Genomic DNA, 26749 nt, shown 5'->3' with positions numbered 1-26749 from the left:
TTCCTTCCTTCCTTCCTTGACTCCCATCCTTCCTTCATTTCTTTCTCCCTCTCTCCCTCCTTCCCTCGGTTCCTCCCCTCCCTCCCTCCCTCCCTCCCTCCCTCCCTCCCTCCTTTCCTTCCTTCTCCACTCCCTTCCTTCCTTCATTTCTTTCTCCCTCTCTCCCTCCTTCCCTCAGTTCCTCCCCCTCCCTCCTTTGCTCCTTTCCTCCCTTTTCCCTTCTTTCCTCCCTCCCTCCTTCCCGGCAGCACGCAACAAATAAAACAGAAGATATGAAAATGTCAATTAGAAATATAAAAGCCACATTAATGTGGGTAGTTAAATCTAATTCCTTACAACAACCCAAAAGACTTTTGTTATTGATGTTCACTAATATTAAATCTGGCATAGCTCAGAGAATTCATTACATGATCCTTGATTGGGTAGATTGATTCAGGAAGTGAGTATTAGGAATGGAGTAGGAGTCAGTCTGAAATCCCAGAATATTGCTGATTGCTGAAGGCAAGTATAAATTAGGTAGGGAGATGCTTTTATTATGCAGATAGTCATTGACCTGCAACCAGAATTTCTGGGGCTGAGCAAGGTGATCTAATGACCTTTTCCCCATAGTTGTTAAGCAAATCGTTCCAGTTGTTAAATGAATCATGCAGTCATTAATCAAATCTGGCTTCCCCCATTGACTTTGTTTGTCAGAAGCCAGCTGGGAAAGTTGCAAAAGGTGATCATGTGACCTGAGGACGTTGCAAGCATTCTAAGTCAGTGATCCCCAACCTTTCTTATGCGCGGCCTGGTATCCCCAACCTTTTTATGGCGCAGCCGGTACGGCATTAGCTGGCGCCGCCATCTTTTTTGATGAAAAAGTGCTTCCGGTGACCTCACTGGAAGCACTTTTTCATCAAAAAGATGGCGGCTAGCGCTTTCGATGAGCTTTTCGGGTAGAAATGGCTTTCTACCGGAAAAGCTCACGAGCGCTAAGCGCCGCCATCTTTTTGATGAAAAGTGCTTCCGGTGAGCTTTCTACCGGAAAAGCTCACCGGAAGCACTTTTTCATCAAAAAGATAAGCGCCAGTCAAACCAGCCCGGTAGTACTTGTTCCACGGACCGGTATCGGTCCGCGGACCGGTGGTTGGGGACCCCTGTTCTAAGTGCAGGTAGCCCTCGGCTTACGACCGCAACTGAGCCCAAAATTGCTGTTGTTAAGTGAGACGCTTGTTTCAGTGAGTTTGGCGCCAGTTTACAACCTTTCTGGCTACTGTTGTTAAATGAATCACTGAAGTTGTTAAATTAGTAACGGGGGGAAATCTGACTTCCCTATTGATTTTGTTTGTCAGAAGGTCGCAAAAGGGGAACCGTCGTAAATACGAACCAGTGGCCAAGTGTCTGAATTTTGATCACATAGTCATGGGGAAGCCACAAAGATTGTAACTGTGAAAAACGATCATAGGTCATGTTTTTCCAGTGCTGTTGTACGTTTGAATGGTCATTAAGTGAACTGCTGTATGTCAAGGACTTACCTGGACATGCCAAATGCCCAGATTTCGATCACATGACTCTGGGGATGATGTGACAGTTGTAAATGCAAGAACCGGTTCTGGGTCATTTTTTTTTCCCAATGCCATTGTGATGAATGGTTGCTGAATGGCTGCTAAATGGTTTTACGTCAATGACGACTTACATCACCCACCAGAGCAATCGCAGAAAAAATACTATACGTGCTACAAAATTCTTGCAGCAATAATCAATTTAATTTCTCTGTGCTCTGTCCACTGACGGTTATGCAACACTGTTTGAGCAATAAGCAACGAATGAATCCTTGGACTGATAGCAACTGATAAGTTGCTCTCTCATTTTATTGTTGTTGCATCCGCTGTACAAGAAAATATTTTCTTCAGAATCAGAATAGAGCTGGAAGGGACCTTGGAGATCTTCTAGTCCAACCTCCCCTATTCAATTTCGGACAGGTGGCTGTCCAGTCTTTTCTTAAAAACCTCCAGTGATGAAGCACCCACAACATCTGAGGGCAAGCTGTTCCACTGGTTGATTGTCTTCACTGCTAGGAAGTTTATCCTTAATTCCAGCTTGCTTCTCTCTTTCGTTATTTTCCATCCATTGTTTCTTGTCTGGCCTTCTGGTGCTTTGGAAAATAAATTGACCCTCTCAACACTGTCCAACTGTTTACAAAGTCTGCATTACTATTACTATTAATCTTCTCATCACTCCTTATCGCCCCTCCTCTCCCACTTGTGACTGTATGACTGTAATTTTGTCTCTTGTAACTTTACAATTTATATTGACTGTTTCCTAGTATGATTTGATTGTTTATTGTACCCTATGACTATCATTAAGTGTCGTACCTGATGATTCTTGACGAATGTCTCTTTTATGTACACTGACAGCATTTGCACCAAAGACAAATTCCTTGTGTGTCCAATCACACTTGGCCAATAAAGAATTCTATTCTATTCTATTCTGTTCTGTTCTGTTCTGTCCTGTCCTGTCCTGTCCTGTCCTATCCTATTCCTCTTTATGGCAGCCCCTCAAATACTGGAAGACTGTTATCATGTCCTTCCTAGTCATTCTTTTCATTAAACTGGACATACCTAGGGGTGGGATCAGGGGTGGGATTCAAATTTTTTTAACAACCAGTTCTGTGGGCATGGCTTAGTTGGTGGGTGTGGCTTGGGGGAGTCATGTGACTGGGTGGACATGGCTTGGTGACCATGTTATTGGCTGTGCGTGGCCAACTCAGTATCACTCACATCGAGGCACGCATCTCCTCGCCTGGCTTCTCATGACTGTGGGGATGCTGAAACAGTCATAAGTGTGAAAAATGCTCATAAGTCACTTTTTTCAGTGCCATTGTAACTTTGAATGGTCACTCCACACAAGCAAAGTGCCAGCAAAGGAGGAAAAAAACTCCAGAGAAGTTCCAGAGACAGGAAGTCTAATCCTGCCAAGAATGTAATAAGGGTTAACGGAGAGGCAGTTTCTGTAAGCAACACCAGAATGTTTCCTTCCTGCCTTCCTTACAGGATTAGGCCAGTAATTTCTTCTAACAACCGGTTCTCCGAACTGCTTAGAATGTTAACAACCGGTTCTAGCGAATAGGTGCGAACTGGTAGAATCCCACCCCTGGGTGGGATTCAGCCGGTACAGACTGGTTTGAGCGAACTGGTAGTTCCGGTAATTAGTTGGCTCCACCCACCTGTCCCTGCACTAGTCTGTTCTATGTTTCTGTGTTTTGCAGCCAAGCTGTGCCACGCATCAGCTGTTTCACTCACCGGGGCTGCATCAGAAGGTAAGTTTTGGAGCTGAAAAAGGGGTGCTTTTCAAATGCTGTTCCCCTCGTAGCACACACTCACCGAACCGGTTGTTACACCCGTTGAATACCCAATTCCTGGAACCGGTTTTAGCATCCAGTTAAGTGGTAGTATTCTACTGGTTCGGCTTGGTTCTGCCAGGCTGGTAGCGGCAATGAGCAGCGAAGACTGTGATCTGGTTCTCTCCAATGCTGTGCTGTTGGGCCCATCTGCCCGCCCGCCTGGGCTCCCATTCTAACCTTTATGTCCTGCTTTTGAAGTACAGATGCTTTGCGTGCACAGCAATTGCTGCGCAGCAGCGGCTGAAGAGTCGGGGAGGGTGCAGGATTGCAGGAAGTGACTCAATATGCCTCTGTGCCTGTGCAAAGTGCATATTTGGCATGCGGCAAAGCACGCTCACCAAGCCACGCCCACCGAACCGGTGGTAAAGATATTTGAAACACACCCCTGCTCCAGTTCCCTAAACATCTTCATTGCTCTTCTCTGCCCTTGAAGGAAACTGAAAGAAAACATGCTTGAAACCAGTTGCCTTTTTAAACAAAATAGATTTGCCTTCTTTGCGAGAAGGAAGATTGATTTCTCTAATTTCTGCTTTTTATTATTTTTCTCCTTTGTCAGGAGAGGAAAATTAGAAAATGAAAACATCTATTTTATGTGTGATGTAAATTTGTTTCTCATCTTCTCCCTCGAGTTTATAAGCAGTATTTTTTTTATACATCCATTAGAAATCCATTATGATTTGAACAGCCTTGTGTTTGGGAAAGAATTTATATATTAGAGAAATTCGGTTGCAGATTGGCCCATAAAAAGATACAACCAGACAACGTGACCATAAAATGAAGTTTTTCATGGAAATGAATGCTTGATGCCTCCTAAATTTGCATTCTGGAACTTGCTATGCAGATAGTCCTTGACGTACAACAGTTCCTTGAGTGACTGTTCAAAGTTACAATGGCACTGAAAAATGTGACATGACCATTTTTCACAGCTACGACTGTTGCAGCATCCCCATGGTCACATGATCCAAATTCAGACACTTGGCAACCGACTCATATTTATGACGGTTGCAATGTCCCGGGATCATGTGATCATCTATTGTGAACTTCGGACCAGCGAAAGCAATGGGGAAGCCAGATTCACTTAACAATCCTATGATTAGCTTAACATCTGCAGTGATTCACTTAACAACTGTGGCAGGAAAGCTTGTAAAATGGGGCTTAAGAACTGTCTGTTGTGGCCTGTCAGCCACCCGCCCCTCCGGTAGCTGAAACAGATGAGGCGTCGTCCTGGGAGTCGGGGTCAACATCAAGGCAACCTGAGAGCTCCGAGTGGGAAGAGGGAATGGAGCTGCGAGAGAGAGAGAGAGAGAGAGAGAGAGAGAGAGAGAGAGACGGAAGCAGAGCCTGGGCCGTCCATCAGTCCTCAGGTGGAGAGTCAATAGCCCCAGGTCTGGAGGTGGCTGATGAGGAAGAGGAGGAACAGCCGGGCCCAGTGCCTGATGTGTGGATGCACAGAAGGCAGAGGAGAGGAGAGCAATGGAAATCTATGGGCCGGTCCTCGGGACAGAAGAGCCACCGCTGCTAGCGAAGCCCCACCCTAGCTCTGGGGATAAAAGGCAGGGGGCGGAGATGAATAGATGTGGGAAACCACTATTCATCTCCCTGCTCGATGGATTTGTTAGCTGAGAGAAAAGAGAGAGAGAGAGAGAAGAGAGAAAGAGAGAGAGAGAGAGAGAGAGAGAGAGAGAGAGAAGAGAGAGAGAAGAGAGAGAAAGAGAGAGAGAGAGAGAGAGACTTTTTGCCAGGGCTGCTGGCGCTCCTAATAAAGGGAACATTTATTTAACTACAGAGGGTTTGTCGTGTTTGGGAGCTGAGTCAGAACATTGTCTTGCTTAGCCACGGAAATTATGAGTTCAATTGTGGTCGCAATCTGAGGAATACCCATCTTAAAAATCGGCACGCACACACACAAAAAATGGGATTTTGAACCTTTACAGAGAAAAGAGTCATGCTAGATGCTTGAAATTTACCTTCTGTGAGTGAGGAAGCTTCCGTTGGCGTGACCCGAACCATCACAGCCTGGAGTTGGGCAGGTAGGACCTTCGTTCTTGAGCGACTTCCATGAAAAGGTGGAGCCGTTGAGAGAGCCTTCCTTCTGCCTCCGGGCTGCAAGGGGGCAACCTGAGGCACTGCGATGGGAGGCGTATTTGCCACTAATGTGTCCGAGTCCAACACAGCCAGGAACAGGGCACCTAGAGAATGACAAAGGAACCATTAAGGAAGGAAACTCAGAATTGGAACTGTCATGCCCCTGGTGGAGACTGACTCTGAGGGAGAGGAGGAACAGCCAACAGGGAGTGGAAGTGTGGCTCCAGAGGTGGTGGAGGAGGCTGGGGAAGGGCAGAGGCCGGCTGAGCAGTCAGAGGAGGACCCAGGCCCATCCCTTATCCATCCTAGGGCACGCAGGGAGGAGAGGATAAGGGAGAGACGTAGTCTACTTGAGAGGAGAGGGCCTTGATCCCCTTCATGGGCTGCAGCTGTGACAACTGAATAAGAGTTCGGACCTGTGTAGTGGCAAACGCTGGAAACAAAGCATGTTTTATTTTGGTCTGAAGTTATCTTGGTTGGCGTCCTTCCAAAGACTGTGCCTTGTTATCTCCTTGAATTTTGTAAATACTTCTCTTGTTCTGTTGTGGAAATTTTGTCATTCTAGTTTGTTTGGTTTTTTTTATTTCACCTCTATCTGCTCATTAAATTTGGACTGTACTGCTTTCTTTTGAAGACTATTTTTGAGTACGTTTTATCTCCAACTGAGTATAATTGAACAGTGGGGCCAAGTTGGAGGCATTAAAGGACATTTATTTACGTTTTAGGTTTTGTTATGTTTGTGTTACACTCCGGGTCATCACAGGAACCCTCCGATCTTGATGTTACATCTTTTCTATCCTGCTTTATGGAGCGGAGAGTTGGTCTCAGACAGAAAGCCCCTTGAAGAGGCTAGAAGCATTTGAAAGGTGGATTTACAGGTGGCTATTATTTATAATAATAGGGACGAATGAAGGGACGCGGTGGCTCAGTGGCTAAGACACTGAGCTTGTTGCTCAGAAAGATCGGCAGTTCGAATCCCTAGTGCCGCGTAATGGAGTGAGCTCCCGTTCCTTGTCCCAGTTTCTGCCAACCTAGCAGTTCAAAAGTATGTAAAAAATGCAAGTAGAAAAATTGGGATCCCTTTGGTGGGAAGGTCCCATGCGCCTTTGAAGGCGTTTAGTCATGCCGGCCACATGACCATGGAGACGTCTTTGGACGGTGCTGGCTCTTTGGCTTTTGTAACAGAGATGAGCACTGCCCCCTAGAGCCAGAAACGACTAGCATGTATGTGCAGGGCAAACCTATACCTTTACTTTTACCTTTATTATGTATAAGCTGGGTGGACAAAATCAAAAATGAGGAGGTGAAAAGCCGCCTGGAAAAGCCAAGAGAAATCATCAAAACCATAAAAAAGCGAACATTAGACTATTTCGGACATGGGATGCAGCACCTGGAAAAATATGGCATCCTTCACTTAATCCTCCAAGGAAAAATAGAAGGCAAATGAGGCCCAGGCTGAAGAAGAACATCAGGGCTTCAAAATCTAAGAGGCTGGTTTGGACAAAACTCAGCAACCCTTTTTCGTGCGGCTGTTGATAAAAATAGGATTGCCAACATGATCGCCAATGTCCATTGATGGATATGGCACAACAACAAGAAGAATCTTTATGGCTGATTTGCTGAGATGTGGTAGAATTCCAGGTAACTGACTCATATTTATGATGGGTTGCCGTGTCCTAGGGTTCATGCGATCCCCTTTTGTGCAAGTGTCCTTGATTTGTGACCATAATTGAGCCCAACATTTCTGTGGCGAAGCGAAACATTCGTTCAGTGAATTTGCCCCCATTTTATGACCTTAACAGAAAATAGATAATCAGAGTTGGAAGGGACCTTATAGGTCATCTAGTCCAGAGGTGGTCCGCCAATCTTTTGGACCTCAGGGACCACCAAACTCATAATTTTGAATCCCATAGACCAGAGACCCTGGGAAAATCCCCCAAAAAGTCTGCAGGAAAATTCCCCACCCCATTTTCCTACCAATCGATCGTTCTTTACTGCCTCCAGCTCTGTTCTCAGGGGGAGAGAGGGAGAGAGAGAGAGACTTTTGGCTTAATGCAAGGAAAGCAGCAGAAGCAGCAGAAGTCTTTCTTTCTCTCCCCCAAACTCCGCCAGAAATGCCTTGTGTTCCCATGCAGCCTGGATTAATTGCTTTGCAGGGGACATTTCTCTGCAGACCATCAGTGGTCCCCAGCCCACTGGTTGGTGACCATTGATCTAGTCCAACCCCTCCCACCCAAGCAGGAGACCCTACCTTCCTTGCCACTGTCGTGGAGTGCAGCACTGCAGTTGTTAATAACACAGTTGTTCAGTGAATCTGCTTTCCCCCTTATTGACTCTGCTTGTCAGAAGGTCACAAAAGGGGATCATGTAAACTCCAGGACACTGCAACCGTCATAAATATGAGTCAGCGGCCAAGCATCTGAATTTTGATCACATGGCCACGGGGATGCTACGAACGGCTGTAAAGTGTGAAAAACCTCCCCTAAGCCTCTTCTTTCAGCATCATTGTGACTTTGAATGGACACTAAGTGGACTGTAAAGCGAGGACTGTTAGGAATATAAGTCACCTAAAAAGGTATTTGGGTTAGAAATATATATAAACCAGGATAAACATTTTAGTACTATATCTTTAAGGGAATGCAAGACCATGCAATTGGGTGTGGTTTCTCAAACAGCCATAAGATGGAGCCAGAAACCTGGGTTGTTTAGTCTTAGTCTGAGTCTCAGAAGAGAGTGTGTCTGAGTGGGTATCTCTGTTTCCTTCTGTTGGAAAGTATTGCCGTTGCTCCATTTCTTCTAATTGACTGATATTACTGGATTTAATGTAAGTCTGTTACTGAACTGTTTTTGACACTGGAATTTGGTATTTGGATTATCCCTGGATTGAAAACTGACTGATTTACTTGTGAATGACTTTGGACTGCTTATTTTGGACTTTGCTTAAACCTTTCTGGAAGTAAAAACCTACATTTACTGTACAGTGTATCTGTGTGCTCTGTGTTTATTATTCCAACGCTACTCTCTATACGTCTCCCTGTATGCGCTAATTCTCCTAACGGGGAATTACCTCAACAAGGACCAACTAACTAGTTGCCAGAAATGGATAGGTAAGGCCAGGCTTAGGAATATATTGTGGTGTGGGATCATCTTCTAGATCAGAATTTCTCAAGCTTGGGAATTTTTAAGAGGTGTGGACTCCAACTTTCTGAATTCTGGCCGGAGGATTCTGGGAGTAGAAGTCCACATCTCTTAAAGTGCAATAAACAAACGCCACAGTCATTATGGGAACACCGTGATCATTAAATGAACCCATTTTAGCCAATGGGTTGTTTCTGGAAGTAACTGCTGAAAAACCATGGTTACGTGACCACGAGGGATGCAGCAAATGTGGGCTGATTGCCAAGCGGCCAAAATGTGATCATGTGACGCAAGTTGGAACTTTGAAACTGGGTCATAAGTAGCTCTAAGGAGGTCTGTCATGACTTCAAACAGTCGGTAAGCGACCGATCGTAAGTGCAGGGATACCTGTAGCCACCTATTGAATGGTTCCCAAGGACCAGTTATTATTATCAATATAATATATGTCATTCAAAAGCATACATCAATGTTTGCTACAGGATGGTGCCGTTAAGAAAAGGGAATGTATAGAGGAGAATATTTGTAGCTCAGGGTTGAACTGTGAGGTCCTTGGTGCTCTCTGAGCTTGACTGTTTTCTTGCAGACGTTTCGCTGCCCAACTAGTTAATATCATCAGTGCACGGATGGTGTTACCTAGTTTGGAATTAAAACATCTGCAAAAAGCCCCACCAAACTCAGAGAGCACCAGTTCTCCTCTCTGCATCCACCTATTCCTTCTAGCACTAGTTTGCTAATGAAACATCTGCAAGAAAACTACCACATTCAGTTAGCATCAAGGAACCTACAGTCCTCCTCCTCCTCCTCCTCCTCCTCCTCCTCCTCTCCACAATGTCTGTCCCTTCTAGTCCTAATGATATCTATCTGCAAGAAAACATCCAGGTCAGAGAGCACCAAGAACCCCACAGTTCCTTCCTTCCTTCCTTCCTTCCTTCCTTCCTTCCTTCCTTCCTTCCTTCCTTCCTTCCTTCCTTCCTTCCTTCCTTCCTTCCTTCCTTCCTTCCTTCCTTCCTTCCTTCCTTCCTTCCCTCCTTCCTTCCTCCTCCTCCTCCTCCAACCCCACTGCTTTTTAGCACTGATGATGAAACCTAGATTGGTAATGAAACGTCTGCAAGAAAAGTACCAAGAGAGTACCAAGGACCCCAGAAAATGACTATTTTTTTGGGGGGGGGGCACTAACACACTAGAGGTGGCAACTAGATTGACAGCAGATCTCACCTTCACTTCTTGCTTCCATCCCCGCCCATCTTTCATTGTTATATCGCTCTATTCTCATTGTTTTCTTGGTCATTGTTTATTCTATTGTACCATTACTTTGCCACTGTTAACGTTGAGCCTTCTTTTCATTTCTCCTTTTTTATTGTTGTAAGCTGCCTAGAGTTAGCCCCAGGGCGAGAAATAAATTAACAAATAAAATACATCTGATGAAATAAAAGTTGAGCTACCCCTTTACGCGGAGAAACCATCAGGAATCTCAAAGGCAATTGTCAAAATATATACCGCGGCTTTGTTTGAGTTTCATTATCCTATGTTTCATTGTTATCTCCATCAGCATTTTAATTTTATTCCACTAGAAAAAAAGAAAGCAGAGGAGTTGACGATTGAGAAGCCTGTCGTGCCTATTTCCTTCCCCCGCTCTGATATAATTTGGAAATCTTGGACCCGTTTTAAATCATGTGCAAATGTGGCACAATTCACCTATAATATCCTTGCTAGCACATTCATAACAGCCTTGCTGTTTATGTGGTCATAAGGAAACGACCGAAAACCTTGAGAGAAAGAGGGAAGGAGAGGCAGAAAGGTGAAGGAGGCAATTTGAATCGGCATTTACCACACAACCATTTCATATTTGACGTTGCTAATTTAACTCCCATTGAATTTTTATTATAAAAAAATAACCCAGCATCTCATCAGCGCCAATAGCCGCCCTTGAGAACGACTGAGGGAGTCTGCATGAGGGTTTGGCAGAGATTTTCAAGAGGTTTTGCGGCTGTTTCAAGGAACAGATAGCCAGGGATGGTCCATTAAATACGGGCAGTCCTCGATGTATGACCAAAATCAAGCCCAACGTTTTTGTTGCTAAAGCGAGAAAATTGATAAGTAAGTTTTGCCCCATTTTACGACCTTTCTTGCCACCCTGGTTAAGTGGATCAGTTGTTAAAATTAGGTACACGGTTCTGAAGCGAATCTGGCTTTCCCGTCAACTTTGCCTGTCAGAAGGTCGCCACGGTTAGAACCACGTGAGTGTGGGACAACGTGACAGTCATAGATATGAGACAGCTGCCAAGCGGTAGACTTCTGATCACGTGACCATGTTGCAAACAGTCGTAAGTGTGAAACTGGTCATAAGCAGGGTTGGTAATCGACCGGTTCAGACCGGTTCTATAGAACCGCTTGTTATGATTCCGCGCAGTTCAGAGAATCAGCAAATCATTCCCCTGGCTGGCCCCGCCCCTTTCTGCCTGCCCCTCCCTTCCCTGCCCAGTCAGTCCTTATCATACACGCGCTACATCGTGCACATGCCTGACATCACTGACTGAATTCTCCCTCGCCCAGTCACTCCTTAAGGTATTTCTCCCCCCCCCTCCCGACGATCAGCTGTTCCGATGATCAGCTGTGCCCGGATCCTCCTCGCTGTCTTACTGCTTACTATCCAGGAGGCCCAAAAACGGAGTGCAGGGGCCCCAAAAACGGAGTGCAAAAACATATGTGTGTGTACATAGGCTTCAAAAAAAAAACCCCAAAAAAAGAAGCCACGCCCACCCCGTCACATGGCCACATAGCCACCGCCCACAGAACCGGTTGTTTAAAAAATTTGAATCCCAACCCTGGTTATAAGTCACTTTTTTCGGTATCCTTGTAACTGAACAATCCCTAAACAAAGGCTTGTAAGTCAAGGATAACTTATAAGTCAGGAAAAGAAATATAGCTAATGCCAAATTGTTCTTCAAATAGAGATGTGGAATTAGGTGCAACGGGGAATTAATTAGGATTGTGGTCCTTGCGAGAGTTCTTTAAACCCCCCCTTTCCTTGTGGTGCGGCTCGGATGCTATTGGGGACCATAGCATAGTGCGGTTGTTAACAACGACCGCTACATGCCATAAATTTGAGCCAGAAGAGTTTGTTATCATGGGAACACGGAGAGAAGCTAAGCCCCTGGGGCTGGTGTTTATAGTTTAAGAAAGAATCCTACCAAAGCTGCAGGGTTCTGTGTGTGCTATAGCAGGGCTTGAAATAATGAAGGACAGTGAACCCATTCCAAATCTGGTGTAAATGCCGTGTGTGACGATTCTAATGATGGCTTGGAGGTAATTAATTGACCCTTGTGGTTGAACCATGGTAGCATGGACAATTTCCTAGACAGTGGCCTAATTTTAAAAGCCCTCTCCCTGCAGGGATTCTGGGGAATGTAATTTCTTTTCTTTCTTTCTTTCTTTCTTTCTTTCTTTCTTTCTTTCTTTCTTTCTTTCTTTCTTTCTTTCTTTCTTTCTTTCTTTCTTTCTTTCTTTCTTTCTTTCTTTCTTTCCTTCCTTCCTTCCTTCCTTCCTTCCTTCCTTCCTTCCTTTCTCTTTGCTTCCTCCCTCCTCTTGCTCTCTCTCTTTGCTTCATCCCTCCCTCCTCTTTTCTTTCTCTCTATCTCTCTCTTTCCTCCCTCCCTCTTTCATTTTTCTTTCTTTCTATCTCTCTTCCCTCCCTCCCTCCCTCCCTCCCTCCCTCCCTCCCTCCCTCCCTCCCTCCTCCTTCTTTCTTTTCTTTCTTTCTTTCTTTCTTTCTTTCTTTCTTTCTTTCTTTCTTTCTTTCTTTCTTTCTTTCTTTCTTTCTCTTTGCTTCCTCCCACTCTCCTCTCTTTCTCTCTCTCTCTCTCTCTCTCTTTCTCTTCTTTCTTTCTTTCTTTCTTTCTTTCTTTCTTTCTTTCTTTCTTTCTTTCTTTCTTTCTTTCTTCCTTCCTTCCTTCCTTCCTTCCTTCCTTCCTTCCTTCCTTCCTTCCTTCCTTCCTTCCTTCCTTCCTTCCTTCCTTCCTTGTATCCTGCTTTGGGGAAAACAGGCAGGAAAAGTGGAGAAACAAAGAGATGGAGGGTGACATGGTATGATCTCAACTGCCCTGACATACAGGTAGTCTTTGACCTACAACCATCTGTTTAATGACCTTTTGAAGTTACAACAGGCACTGACAAAAGCGACTTACAACTAGTTTTCACACCAATGACCGTTGCAGCATCCCCAAAGTCATGTGATCAAAATTCAGGCGTTTGGCAACTGGCATGGATTTATGATGGTTGCATTTTCCTGGGGTGGGGGGTGTCACGGGAATCACCATTTGTCCCCTTGCCAGCTGGCTTCAGACAAGCAAAGTCAATGCGAGAAGCCACATTCACTTAACAACTGTGATTCCCTTAACAACTATGGCAAAAAATGGGACACAGCTGACTTAACAACTGTCTTGCTTAGCAGGGGAAATGCGGGGCTCAATTGTGGTTGTAAGCCGAGGACTTCCTGTAATATATTACCCACAGAGGCAACCGAATTTCAGAAATATGCAACAGACCCTGGTTTTTCAAGAAGCAAAAAAGCTTACACAAAATCCATATACTGTATTAGGTTCCCCTTGCACATACGTGCTAGTCGTTTCCGGCTCTAGGTGGTGGTGCTCATCTCCGTTACAAAGCCCAAGAGCCAGCGCTGTCCGAAGACGTCTCCGTGGTCATGTGGCCGGCAAGACTAAATGCCTTTGAAGGCGCACGGAATGCTGCTACCTTCCCACCAAAGGGGTCCCTATTTTTCTACTTGCATTTTTTATGTGCTTTTGAACTGCTAGGTTGGCAGAAGCTGGGACAAGTAACGGGAGCTCACTCCGTTACATGGCGCTAGGGATTTGAACCGCCGAACTGCTGACCTTTCCGATCAACAAGCTCAGCGTCTTAGCCCCTGAGCCACTCTGCGTCCCATCTACTGTATAAGTCTGATGCAATGCAATGTTTGCATTATGAAAATGCGTCCACATGCCGACATGCCCAGGCCGAAAATTGAGCCGTTATAGGTAGGTAGTCCTTGACTTACAACAATTGAGCCCAAAATTTATCTTGCTAAGCAAGACATTTGTTAAGTCAGTTTTACAACCTTTCTTGCCAAGTGGTTAAGTGAATCGCTGCAGTTCTTAAATTAGTAACCCGGTTGTTAAGTGAATCTGGCTTCCCCATTGACATTGCTTGTCAGCAGGTCACAAAAGGGGATCATGTGGTTCCAGGATCCTGCAACCATCATAAATATGAACCAGTGGCCAAGGGTCTGAATTTTGATCACACAGATAACAGATAATCAGAGTTGGAAGGGACCTTATAGGTCATCTAGTCCAACCCCCTACAGGCCTACACCATTTCTGACAAATGGCAGTCCAATCAAGGGGATGCTACAAAGCTGTGAAAAACAGTCATGTCACATTTTCGGTGCCGTTGTAACTTTGAACTTTGTCGCTAAATGAATTGTTGTAAGTCAAGCACTACCTCTATTAGATTAACTTGCTTTGTTGTGACAAGATATGGGTCTGGGTTCACAGTGGTGGTATGTTACTGGTTCGTCCCAGTTTGGACAAACCAGTAGTAAAAATCACTACCAGTTCCAGAACTGGTACTAAAAAAAAAGCCTCCAATCAGCTGAGAGGAGGGGAAAAGCCAACAATCAGCTGAAGAGGAAAAAGCCTCCAATCAGCTGAGAGGAGGGGGAAAAAGCCTCCAATCAGCTGAGAGGAGGGGAAAAGCCTCAATCAGCTGAGAGGAGGGGAAAAGCCAACTATCAGCTGAGAGGAGGGGAAAAAGCCGACAATCAGCTGAGAGGAGGGAAAAAGCCTCCAATCAGCTGAGAGGAGGGAAAAAGCCAACTATCAGCTGAGAGGAGGGAAAAAGCCAAATCAGCTGAGAGGAGGGAAAAAGCCTCCAATCAGCTGAGAGGAGGGGAAAAAGCCTCCAATCAGCTGAGAGGAGGGGGAAAAGCCAACAATCAGCTGAGAGGAGGGGAAAAAGCCGACAATCAGCTGAGAGAGGGGAAAAGCGACAATCAGCTGAGAGGAAGGGAAAAACCGACAATCAGCTGAGAGGAGGGGAAAAGCCTCCAATCAGCTGAGAGGAGGGGAAAAAAGCCCCAATCAGCTGAGAGGAGGAAAAAGCCGACAATCAGCTGAGAGGAAGGGAAAAAGCTGACAATCAGCTGAGAGGAAGGGAAAAACCCAACAATCAGCTGAGAGGAAGGGAAAAGCCGACAATCAGCTGAGAGGGGGAAAAAGCGACAATCAGCTGAGAGGAGGAAAAAGCCTCAATCAGCTGAGAGGAGAGGGAAAAAGCCGACAATCAGCTGAGAGGAAGGGAAAACCTCCAATCAGCTGAGAGGAAGGAAAACAGGACAATCAGCTGAGAGGAGGGAAAGCCTCAATCAGCTGAGAGGAAGGGAAAAAGCAAATCAGCTGAGAGGAAGGGGAAAAAACTCCAATCAGCTGAGAGGAAGGGAAAAGCCACAATCAGCTGAGAGGAGGGGAAAAAGCCTCCAATCAGCTGAGAGGAAGGGAAAAAAGCTGACAATCAGCTGAGAGGAAGGGGAAAAAACCCAACAATCAGCTGAGAGGAAGGGAAAAAGCCGACAATCAGCTGAGAGGAAAAAGCCTGAGAGGAGGAAAAACTCCAATCAGCTGAGAGAGAGGAAGGGAAAAAGCCAATCAGCTGAGAGGAAGGAAAGCGACAATCAGCTGAGAGGAGAAAAGCTCCAATCAGCTGAGAGGAAGGGAAAAAGCCACAATCAGCTGAGGAGGGGAAAAAGCCATCAGGAGCAATCAGCTGGGGAGGGAAAAGCCAACTATCAGCTGAGAGGAGGGGAAAAAGCCAACTATCAGCTGAGAGGAGGGAAAAAGCCTCCAGTCAGCTGAGAGGAGGAAAGCCTCCAATCAGCTGAGAGGAGGGGAAAAACAATCAGCTGAGAGGAAGGAAAAAGTGACAATCAGCTGAGAGGAAGGGGAAAAAAAGCCAACAATCAGCTGAGAGGAGGGAAAAAGCCGACAATCATGAGAGGAGGGGAAAAGCGCAATCTCCAATCAGCTGAGAGGAAGGAAAAAGCTGACAATCAGCTGAAAACCCAACAATCAGCTGAGGAAGGGAAAAAGCCACAATCAGCTGAGAGAGAGGGAAAAAGACAACAAGCTGAGGCCAATCAGCTGAGAGGAGGGAAAAGGAAAAAGCCAACAATCAGCTGAGAGGAGGGGGAAAAAGCCAACAATCAGCTGAGAGGAAGGGAAAAAGCCAACAATCAGCTGAGAGGAAAACCCAATCAGCTGAGAGGAGGAGAAAAAGCAACTATCAGCTGAGAGGAGGGGAAAAAAATCAGCCGACAATCAGCTGAGAGGAGGGAAAAAGCCACAATCAGCTGAGAGGAGGGGAAAAAGCCATCAGCAGAACCCAACAACAGCTGGAGGGAAAAAGCCTCAATCAGCTGAGAGGAGGGGAAAAAGCCCACAATCAGCTGAGAGGAGGGGAAAAAGCCAACAATCAGCTGAGAGGAGCCTCCAATCAGGGAGGAAAAGACAATCAGCTGAGAGGAAGGGAAAAACAATCAGCTGAGAGGGGAAAAGCCACAATCAGCTGAGAGGAAGGAAAAGCCTCCAATCAGCTGAGAGGAGGAAAAGCCAACAATCAGCTGAGAGGAGGGGAAAAAGCCTCCAATCAGCTGAGAGGAGGGAAAAAGCCGACAATCAGCTGAGAGGAGGAGGGAAAAGCCTCCAATCAGCTGGAGAGGAGGGGAAAAAGCCAACTATCAGCTGAGAGGAGGGGAAAAGCAACAATCAGCTGAGAGGAGGGGAAAAGCCGACAATCAGCTGAGAGGAGGGGAAAAAGCCAACTATCAGCTGAGAGGAGGGGAAAAAGCCAACAATCAGCTGAGAGGAGGGGAAAAAGCCTCAGCTGAGAGAAAAGCCGAAAAGCGCATGGGAGGTGGGAGCTCCTAGCTTTTGGTTTCTTCATCCTTTCAGCTGATTGGCTTGTTAGGTTCGCATGCGCGATCACCCACTGAACCAGTAGCGACTAAGATAGGATCCCACTACTGGTTCACACAACATGTTGAATCAGAATAGTAGAAGGTCTAGTAGCGATATTGGTGCAATATATTAAGCTTGCTAAGTGTTCACTTTGTTGTGGGTGTGTTAGGAAGCCGCAGGATGGTTGGTATGGGGCTTAATCGTATGGTGTTAACCCCTGAAAGGGGTTAATGGTGTGGCTCTCAGATTTAAAGGTCCAAAACAGGAGACATATTTTCAAATAAGCGTGCATATTAACTTGTGTGACATTTGCATAGTTTGCATTTTATTATCCATGACATTTTGAGTCACTTGACCCCAGAACCTCACAGGAGAAAAATCTTTGTAGACTGTATCACTGATAATACTTCATTTTTAAGTGATCCTGTTGAAAATGACAGACTCTCTCAATTCACGATTGAAGGCGAATCTACGTCTAATCTATATATACTATAAAAGCAAAATACCACTCATGCATCATCACAAAATCTCCAGAACCATAAAGCCTACAAACTTGAAATTTGGCACGTATGTTCCTCTTGGCTTCTAGGTGCTCACTAAGAAAGGATTTTTTTAAATGACCATCAGAGCATTAATTTATTTCCTATATTATTATTATTATTATTAACACACTCTGATGCTAAGGGGTTCTACTCCCCCTCCCCAACTGAAAATAAATCTGTTCCAATTGCAAAACACAAGTAGAGGATAGGAGTTTCAGTTTCAGTTTCAGAGCAGCAACCAGCTTTAGTACAGAACAGTTGAGCTAAGCCACGCCCAGGCTCCTTGCTGTCTCCTTCTTGCTCACACAGCAAATATTTTTTCAGTTTCCAAACAGCCCTCAACTCTCTCACACACTGATAGGACGCTAGCCAGATGAATATTGATGCATGCTGGTAGGCAAAGGCACAATTCCACCCCCTCTTATTTTCCTCCCCAAAAACTAAGCCTGAATACATAGTTTCATAGCTAAGCCTGGGAATCGAGCTAGTAGTAGATAATAGATAATGTTGTAGGATCCAATCTGAGTCATTCACTGGGACCAGAGTTTTTGTCTTCTGAGCTTTTGGACTTGTGCTGGAGTCCATCTTCAGGGAACTTCTCTGTACTCTAGAGAAGAAGAAGAAAAAAACCTCTGGTCCTATGGAGGAACCCATATTGGATCTCTCAATTCAACACCATTTCAACTAATCCCCTTACCTAATAATCCTAATATTTCATTTGAAAGCAAATTAATTGACATGCTTCTCTTTTGGGATTATTTGATTTTTTTTCATCCTGCCTTTATTGTTTATAAATAACTCAAGGTGGCAAACATGCCTAATACAACCTTCCTCCTCCTATTTCCTCCACAACAACAACCCTGTGAGGTGGGTTGGGCTGAGAAAGAGACTGGCCCATAGTCACTCAGTTGGTTTTCATGCCTAAGGCAGGAGTAGAACTCAATGGTCTCTTGATGATTGGCCCAAAGTCACCCAGCCAGCTTTCTTGTCTAAGGTGGGACTAGAACTCACCGTCTCCTGGTGATTGGCCCAAAGTCACCCACCCGGCTTTCATGCCTTAGGTGGGACTAGAATTCACAGTCTCCTGGTTTCTAGTCTGATGCCTTATTAGACCAAACGGGCAGCTCAATGACATTATACATGGCTTTGCCTTCTGATTTTGAGCATTCAAGAAAAATTATGTGGATTTTAAATTGACCGCTTTTAATAAACCCTCCTTACAGACCCCTCACATCCCAGACATAAACTGTTTCAACTCCTACCCTCAAAATGATGCTATAGGGGACTGCACATCAGAACAACTAGACACAAGGACATTTTTTTTCTAGAAAGCCATCACTCTGCTAAACAAATAATTCCCTCGACACTGTCCAACTATTTACAAAGTCTGCACTACTATTACTGTTAATCTTCTCATCACTCCTTATCACCCATCCCCTCCTACTTGTGACTGTATGACTGGAACTTTGTCACTTGTATCCTTATGATTTATATGGACTTTTTCCTAGTATTGTTTGATTGCTTATTGTACCCTCTGACTAAGATTAAGTAAGTGTTGTACCTGATGATTCTTGACTCTTGACGAATGTATCTGTCAGCCTCAAGATATCTTCCACATCTTATATCTTCTGCATCCTATCTATTGCATCTTCTCTGCTGCTATGCTATGCTATTTCTTTCGGCTGTCATTAGCAACGGGGGGGGGGGGGGGACTTGGAAGGGAAGAGAGCTGGAGGTGTTTTGCATTCCTTTGCTGTGGGTAAGCAAGGGGAGGGGTGTATGAGTTCTTGTCTTTAACTTTCCATTTCTTGGCTAGCTCCTATCCCCTTTGCGCAGCTGCGAAGTTTTATCAAAATATGTCAAGGTCAACGGACAGAGGCATCATCACCACCTGAAGATGCCCACATGATCATATTCAGAACTTTTAATTGGAAGAATCATTTGGACTTTGGGGGGTGGGAACAATTCCATTCCTTTGTATATGTGATCTGGGCGCCAATTCTTCAGATTCGGAATTAAATCTGTAGCTTCCACTTTGATTTCCAGTAAAAGGATAACTTTGCTCTAACCCATGGAGTCTGAGTATTTCTTTCTTGGATCTTGAAGGGAGCACACACTGACAGTATCTTTTCTTTTATGTACACTGAGAGCATTTGCACCAAGACAAATTCCTTGTCTGTCCAATCACACTTGGCGAATAAAGAATTCTGTTTTATTCTTATTCTTATTCTTATTCTTATTCTTATTCTATTCTATTCTATTCTATTCTATTCTATTCCATATTCTATTCTATCCTAATTTTATTTTATTCTATTCCATTCCATTCCATTCCATTCTATTCTTTTGTACCCCACGACTATCATTAAGTGTTGTACCTGATGATTCCTGGCTCTTGACGAATGTATCTTTTCTTTTATGTACACTGAGAGCATTTGCACCAAGACAAATTCCTTGTGTGTCCAATCACACTTGGCCAATAAAGATTTCTATTTCTATTCTATTCTTACTCTGCTAATTGTGAACATGGCTCATTGGATACAAATGCCCTGGTTTCTGGCTCTAAAGAGATGGAGCAGACAGCTTCAAAAGACCTTTGGACCACTTACATGTTTTCCTTGGAAGCTTAAGGGTGCATAATTTTTGCAACCCTGCTCTGCTTTTTTAAAATGCGTCGGTCTTAAAGAGGTAGAAGGAAATTCTAGGTTAACAACAAAAGCAAGGCCCGAGGAGGAATCAGGAAGAGGTCATGCTTATAAATGGGTCACGCTTATAAATGGGCCAATTTCTCATTATTGGTCTGAAACAGCTTTGGATCTGGGAACCCCACATGCAAATCCATCATACAGATAATCCTCAACTTACAACCATGTCTTTCGTGGCTATTTGAAGTTACAACAGGACTGGAGATAATGACTTATGACCGTTTTCACGCTGACGACCGTTGCAGCATCCCCGTGGTCATGCAATCAGAATCCAGACTGGCTGGCTCAGGAATTCTGGGAGTTGAAGTCTATAAGGGCCATGGTTCCCCCCCGCCTTCATGTGAGCCAGCAAAGGCATGATTTTCCTGAGAATTCATTTAATCAATGTACACCCTGGGCTTAACTTTTATGCAATGCTGACAGTTTGCTACATTAACGCCAAGCAAGTTTTCAATAAAAGAAAATGATGTACGGTAGCCTGTAAAACAGGTGGAGCTGTTTTTCCACCTTGGTAGTTGATGCAATAAAATAGCTTTTGTGAACGGTTGAAACATTTCCACCCCATCCCCCCTCACTTACTTCATCAGTTCAGGATCCTCCTTATCATCCTTCGTGGGTGGGATTTTCATTCCGCTTTTCTTGGCACGAGGGCAACCTGATAAACTATAGGAGTTTTTAAAAAACAGAAGGGGAAAAAACACACAAGGATATCACAATTCATTTGGCAAATTCCTTCCTGCCCTGATGCTAGTCGCCTTAACAGGTAGTCCTTGGCTTACAACCATTCGTTTGACAATGGTTCGAAGTCACAACTGCTCTAAACAAAACATTTGCTAGACCAATTCTTGAATACAGCTCATCTGTCTGGAACCCACATTGCATATCAGACATTAACACAATCGAGAGATATTTCACGAAAAGAGTCCTCCACTCTTCTACTCGAAACAGAATTACCTTATGCCACCAGACTTGAAATTTTAGGCTTAGATAACTTAGAACTACACTGACTTCAGTCCAACCTAAGCGTAGTACAAAAAATTATCCATTGCAATACCCTACCTGTCAATGACTACTTCAACTTCAACCACAATAATACACGGGCACACAATAGATACAAACTCAAGGTAAACCGCTCCAAACTCGATTGCAGGAAATACGACTTCAGCAACAGAGGGGTCAATGCACGGAACACACTACCTGACTCTTCCCCAAACCCCCAAAACTTTAACCTTAGACTGTCTACTGTTGACTTCAACCCATTCCTAAGAAGTCTTTAAGGGGCGTCCATAAGTGCACCAATCTATCTACTGTCCCTGACCCAATGTCCCTTTTATTGGTACCTTTCATGTATTAATAATCATGTTTATACTTATATCTGTTATCTAATACATGCTCGACAAATAAAATGAAAGAAAGAAAGAAAGAAAGAAAAAAAGAAAGAAAGAAAGAAAGAAAGAAAGAAAGAAAGAAAGAAAGAAAGAAAGAAAGAAAGAAAGAAAGAAAGAAAGAAAGAAAGAAAGAAAGAAAGAAAGTGACTTCAAACTGGTCCTTGCATTAATGACTATTCTGGCTGGGTGACTCTGGGACAATTACCAGGAGATTGTAACTTCTAGTCCTGCCTTAGCATGAAATCCACTTGACTTTGGGATAATTACCAGGACATGGTGAGTTCTAGTACTGCCTTAGGCATAATAGCTGACTGGGAGACTTTGGATGTGAAAGCTGTTTGATTGATTTTGGAACAATCACCAGGACACTGTGAGTTCTAGTCCCACTTTAGGTATGAAAGCCAGCTGGAATTTTGTGGGGAAAACAGGAGGAGTAATGTGTATTAAATATGTCTACTGCCTTGAGTTATTTTTAACAAAAAAACAATAAAGGCAGGATATAAGTAAATACAGATAGTCCTTAATTTACAACAGCTCATTTAGGGAGTGTTTGAACTTACAGTGACGCTGAAAAAGTTTTTTTCACTATTTTTCACACTAATGACCATTGTGGCATCTCCCTGTGTCATGTGATCAACTGACTCGCATTTATGACAGTTGCAGTATCCCGGGATCACGCGATACCCTTTTGTAACCTTCTGATAAGGAAAGTCAGTGGGAAAGCTGCAAAGTATATTCTTGAACTGGAATAGAGCTTGGTAACAAGGTCAGCCAATGAATAGGCATAGCAACTAAATCAGCCAATGAGGACTGTTTGGAAACTGAAACTAGAAGTAGCCTAGGCGCGGCTCTATATTAAGCTCTGCAGCTCTGCAGCTATGATAAGCTCTGAGTCTGCCTGTTGAAAATGAAACTGCTTCTCTCCTCTGCTTGCTTGCTGAACTAAAGTGAAACTGGAAGTTCCCTCTGTTCTCTGTGCTACTGAGGTTACTTGCAACATGCTTCTGTCTGAGTTTGCTCCATGTTGGAGAAATCTACAACTGGTTTGTAAAATCTACTTATTATGTTTATAAAGATGTTTAAATGAAGCATCAGCCATCTGTGTTTATTTTTCTGGCACTCAAGTGCTGCAAAACTCTGAACAGAAGCCAGGTTCATTTAACAACCAGGTTGCTAACTTAACGACTGCAGTGAGTCACTTAACATCTGTGGCAAGAAAGGTTGCCAAATGGGGCAAAATTCATCTAACAAATTTCCCACTTAGCAACATAAATTCTGGGCTCAATTGTGGTTCGTAAGTTGAAGACTACCTATAAATATTTAACGAACTCTGGTTAAGATGGATGTGACTAAAGAAAGAGGAATTTCGACTATCTAAATAATTTATTGGCTGGGCCCCAAGTTGGGGAAATCTTCCTTACACGCCCCCCCCCCATTCCTTGCTCCCAGGAAAGTATTAATTTTTCATTTCCCCCTGAAAATGAACATCTCATTTTCATCCTAACACTGAAAAGGAACCATTCTTCCCTTTGATATTTCCACATGTGCTGTGATTTGATAATTTCCATTTCCACACCTCAGAAGGGAGGCAAGCGGTGGTGAAAATTAAAAAGAAAATGGAGGGAAAAAAAAAAGAAGACAGCCATTTGCTTTAAGGGGAGCAGCTTTTGCAATTAATAGTGTCTGGCCAGGAAGGTATTTGCTAGCAGATGGCAGATGTTAATGGAGCTGTTCAAATGGGAGACTGCCGAGGCCCCTCATTAATGTTTGAAAAAGATAATAGGAGTCATAAATACAGTGGTGTTATTAACAGGAATTTTGCATCAGCTAAAATCTGAGCCTTCTATCTTTATACCCACTGCAGAGAAGGTAAGTAATCTGATTCTGGAAAGTTTATTATTATTATTTTTTTGAAAAGCAGATTCGAGAGGTGAAAGTTGGATTTGTCTTTTGCTAACTTTTCCGAATATATTGCAATTTGTCTATTGCGCCAAGAAAAAAATAAAAGATGTTGAGACTTTGGAAAGAGAGCAGAGAAGAGCAACTAAAATGATGAAAGGCCTGGGGACTAAAACATATGAAGAACGGTTGCAAGATTTGGGTATGCCCAGTCTAGAGAAAAGAAGGACTAGGCAGGACATGATAGCAGTGTTCCAGTATTTGAGGGGCAGGCACAAAGAAGACAGGTGTGTGTGTGTGTGTCAATTTATTTTCCAAAGCACCAGAGGACAAGACAAGAAACAACGGATGGAAACTAATCAAGGAGAGAAGCAACCTAGAATTAAGGAGAAACTTCCTAACAGTGAGGACAATTAACCAGTGGGACACCTTGCCACCAGAAGTTGTAGGAGCTTCACCACTGAAGATGTTTAAGAAGAGATTGGATAACCATTTGTCTGAAATGGTATAGTGTCTCCTGCTTGAGCAGGAGGTTGGACTAGAAGACCTCCAAGGTCCCTTCCAGCTCTATTCCGAAATGAATTGAAAGAGAAACTAGAAATGACTTCAGAATTGAAACTAAATTATTTTTTTCAAGGAATGCATATATAATATGTATCTTAATCACATTCTGTCCAGTCCTCTAAGGCAGGGGTCCCCAACCGCCGGTCCGCGGACCGTACCGGGTCGCGGAACAACCCTTACCGGGCCGCTGGTTGCTGGGCGCCGCCATCTTTTTGTAAAAAGCGCTTCTGGTGAGCTTTTCCGGGTAGAAAGCTCACCAGAAGCGCTGTTTCGTCATAAAAGATGGCGGCGCCAGCGCTCGTGAGCTTTTCCGGTAGAAAGCCATTTCTACCCGAAAAGCTCACCAGAAGCGCTGGCGCCGCCATCTTTTATGACGAACAGCGCTTCGGTGACGTCACCGGAAGCACCTTTTCGTCATAAAAGATGGCGGCGCCCAGTTGACGCCTGAACCCCGCGCGGCGCCCAGCTGATGTCGGAACCGGGCCGCGGCGTCGAAAAGGTTGGGGATCCCTGCTCTAAGGCTCAAGATAGGAAGTTGGAAAATTGAAGAGTGGGAGGGGGGAGATTATTATTACATTTATTGCATTAGAAAGTTCCTTAGCTTCATTCTTCTTCTTTTTTACTTAAATTTGACTGGTTCTCTTTAACAGCTCTTTTAGACTGTTCGTGCCAATAAGAGGGGAATATTGGTAGCTCAGGGTTGAACTGTGGTGTCCTTAGTGCTCTCTGAGCTTGATGGTTTTCTTGCAGGCGTTTCATTACCCAACTAGGTAACATCATCAGCACGAGCAAGAAAATAACCAAGATCAGAGAGCACTGTTCATGGTTATGCAGATGAGTGGGGGAACAGGTATAAGTACTCAACAGTAGTAACTGTGAGAGGGATCTTGGAGTTCTAGTGGACAATTACTTAAATGTGAGCCAGCAGTGTGCAGCAGCTGCTCAAAAAAACCAACACAGTCTTGGGCTGCATTAACAGAGGGGAAACTATATGTACTTTAATCTTGTGCTTTTAAACCTTAGTTGGCTGCCCAGAGTCAGATTAGCGAGATGGATGGCTCAATAAATCATTCTTAAAAGAATGCATAAACAAGTGGGATGGGATGGAGGGAAAAAATCAAGATGGCGGCCGTGACCATAACTCAGGCAATGAATTGTGTGGTTGCAGCCATTGTCTTGGCTTTCTTGACTCCCCTGAAAAGAGGCCTGGGCTTATCAGTTCCCCAAATACACTGATTCACTTCCTCTCTTTCTGCCGTCGATCTCTTTTTTTTTGTAGACGCATTTTCAACTTACCTCCTATGTGATGCGTAATTTCCTGTTATATGACCGGACCCATCACAGCCAGGAGTTGGGCACCTGAGAGGAAGAAGATGAAGAGGGAGGGAGGGAGGGAGGAAGGAGAAAGGAGGGATAGAGAAGGAAGAAAGGAAGGAAGAGGAAGAAAAAGAGGAGGAGGAGACAGAGGAGGAAGAGGGGAGAGAAAGGAATAGAGAAGAGAAGTAGGTGGGAAGGAAAGAAGTAAGGAAGAAGGAGAAGGAAGAGGAGAAGGAGAAGAAAAGAAAGAAAAGAAATAATTATCATCCTTATCTCAGATGGGAAACTGTTTTTTCTTTTCTTTTTTTAATGTAGGTAAATTTCGATGAAGGAAATTCCAGATGGACACAAACATGATAGTAAATCTGCTTCCCTACAATTTACACATTAGAGTAAGGCAAACCTAGTCCATAACTTCAGAGTCAATTGTTTCCATCACAGAGGTTTGAGGATTGTGGTTTTTTTTTTCTCTCTCTCTCTCTTTTATCTCTATCATTTGTCGTTGTAGACCTATTGTCTCCTAGGATTCTCAGAGCACAGAAAAGAGAAATAAAACCGTAAAACCAAGGGGATGCATGGACCTATCAAATTTATTACTATGGAATGGAGATTGGAAGCTGGATGAAGACGAGAACAAAAATCTGGGCTGGAATGAAGACTCCAATGATTTTCCCACATTCAGAGGAGCTTAGTTTTGAAAGAGAGGGGCCAAACCAACAAATTCAACCCTGCTCTCTTCAGGAACTGAAATAGATAGTCCTCATTTAGCGACTGCCTTGTACAGAAACCATTCAATTACATCAATAACTTTATGACCAAACTTCACTCTTACAACCTTTGCAAGTCTGTAAAGCAAAGGAAAGCTGAAGACAGATCAGAAGCACAGCTGTAGTTTCAATTAGTGACTGCTTTGCTTAATGACTACGTTGCCAGTCCTAGTAGCCACTAAACAAGAACCACTTCCATATTATTTCCAATCATTGGGGGACCGGTTTGTGCTTGAAGACATCCAAGAAAGAGAGCCCACCAATTCCTGTGGTTATTAATTCTACTATTGAGTGGAATTTTACTATTGAGCACTCCTTTATAATAACCTACAAGTAGTCCTCGACTTGCAACTGCAATAAGGTTACTGTCATGCATCTGTTGGAATCTGATTCCGAGGGGGAGGTCGAACAGCTGACAGGGTGTTGGGAATGTGGCTTCGGTGGCTGTGGAGGAAACTGGGGAAGGAAGACCCAGGCCCATTCAGAGGAAGACCCAGGCGCGCCCCCTCTTCATCCTAGGGCATGCAGGGAAGAACGGATAAGGGAGCAATGTGGGTTACGGGGGAGAAAAAGGCCCTGATTCCCTTCATTAGCTGCAGCTGGGAAAACAGGATATAAAGGATGCTTGCACACAGCACCTTGCTGGAAGCAAAGCGTGCATTATCTTTGTTTGTCACGTCTTATCTGGGTTCTGGTGTCCTCCCAACTATGTGTGTTTCGTTATCTTTTGAGTTCTGTAATTCCTTATCCTGCCCTGTCTTGTTAATTGCTGCAGCGTGGTTTGTGTTGGTTTTTATTTATAATTTATATGTACTTTAGATTTGGACTGAATTTCTTCCCTTTAAAAACTGTTCTTGGGAGTGTTTTTTTCTCCAGCCGATGATAACTGGACATTGGGGGCCAAGTTGGAGGAATTAAAGTGACTTTACATACTTTTGTGACTTTGTTGTTTTTGT

The 26749-nt window shown here is 44.1% G+C and overlaps 1 protein-coding gene and 1 long non-coding RNA gene across 4 annotated transcripts in view; both read right to left on the bottom strand.

Annotated features, from left to right (window-relative positions):
- MYT1 (myelin transcription factor 1) overlaps nt 1-26749 on the bottom strand; it is a 172398-nt gene that overhangs the window by 16242 nt on the left and 129407 nt on the right. For all 3 annotated transcript variants that reach the window (XM_087959158.1, XM_087959159.1, XM_087959160.1), the window contains 3 exons: nt 25006-25068; nt 20438-20521; nt 5350-5571 (listed from right to left, as the gene is read on the bottom strand). In XM_087959158.1, coding sequence (XP_087815284.1) covers nt 5350-5571; nt 20438-20521; nt 25006-25068 — 369 coding nt within the window. The remainder of the gene's footprint in view (nt 1-5349; nt 5572-20437; nt 20522-25005; nt 25069-26749) is intronic.
- Nucleotides 1-26749, bottom strand: part of LOC148131073 (uncharacterized) — a 150556-nt gene that overhangs the window by 22471 nt on the left and 101336 nt on the right. The window lies entirely within an intron of this gene.

The sequence above is a fragment of the Notechis scutatus genome, chromosome 3 (genome assembly GCF_049901735.1).
Source record: "Notechis scutatus isolate UNSWTSFEM ecotype Mainland chromosome 3, rNotScu1.2, whole genome shotgun sequence".
NCBI classification, from domain to species: domain Eukaryota; kingdom Metazoa; phylum Chordata; class Lepidosauria; order Squamata; family Elapidae; genus Notechis; species Notechis scutatus.
The sequence above is the reverse complement of the archived record's forward strand: the minus strand, read 5'-3'. Positions and strand labels throughout refer to the sequence as shown.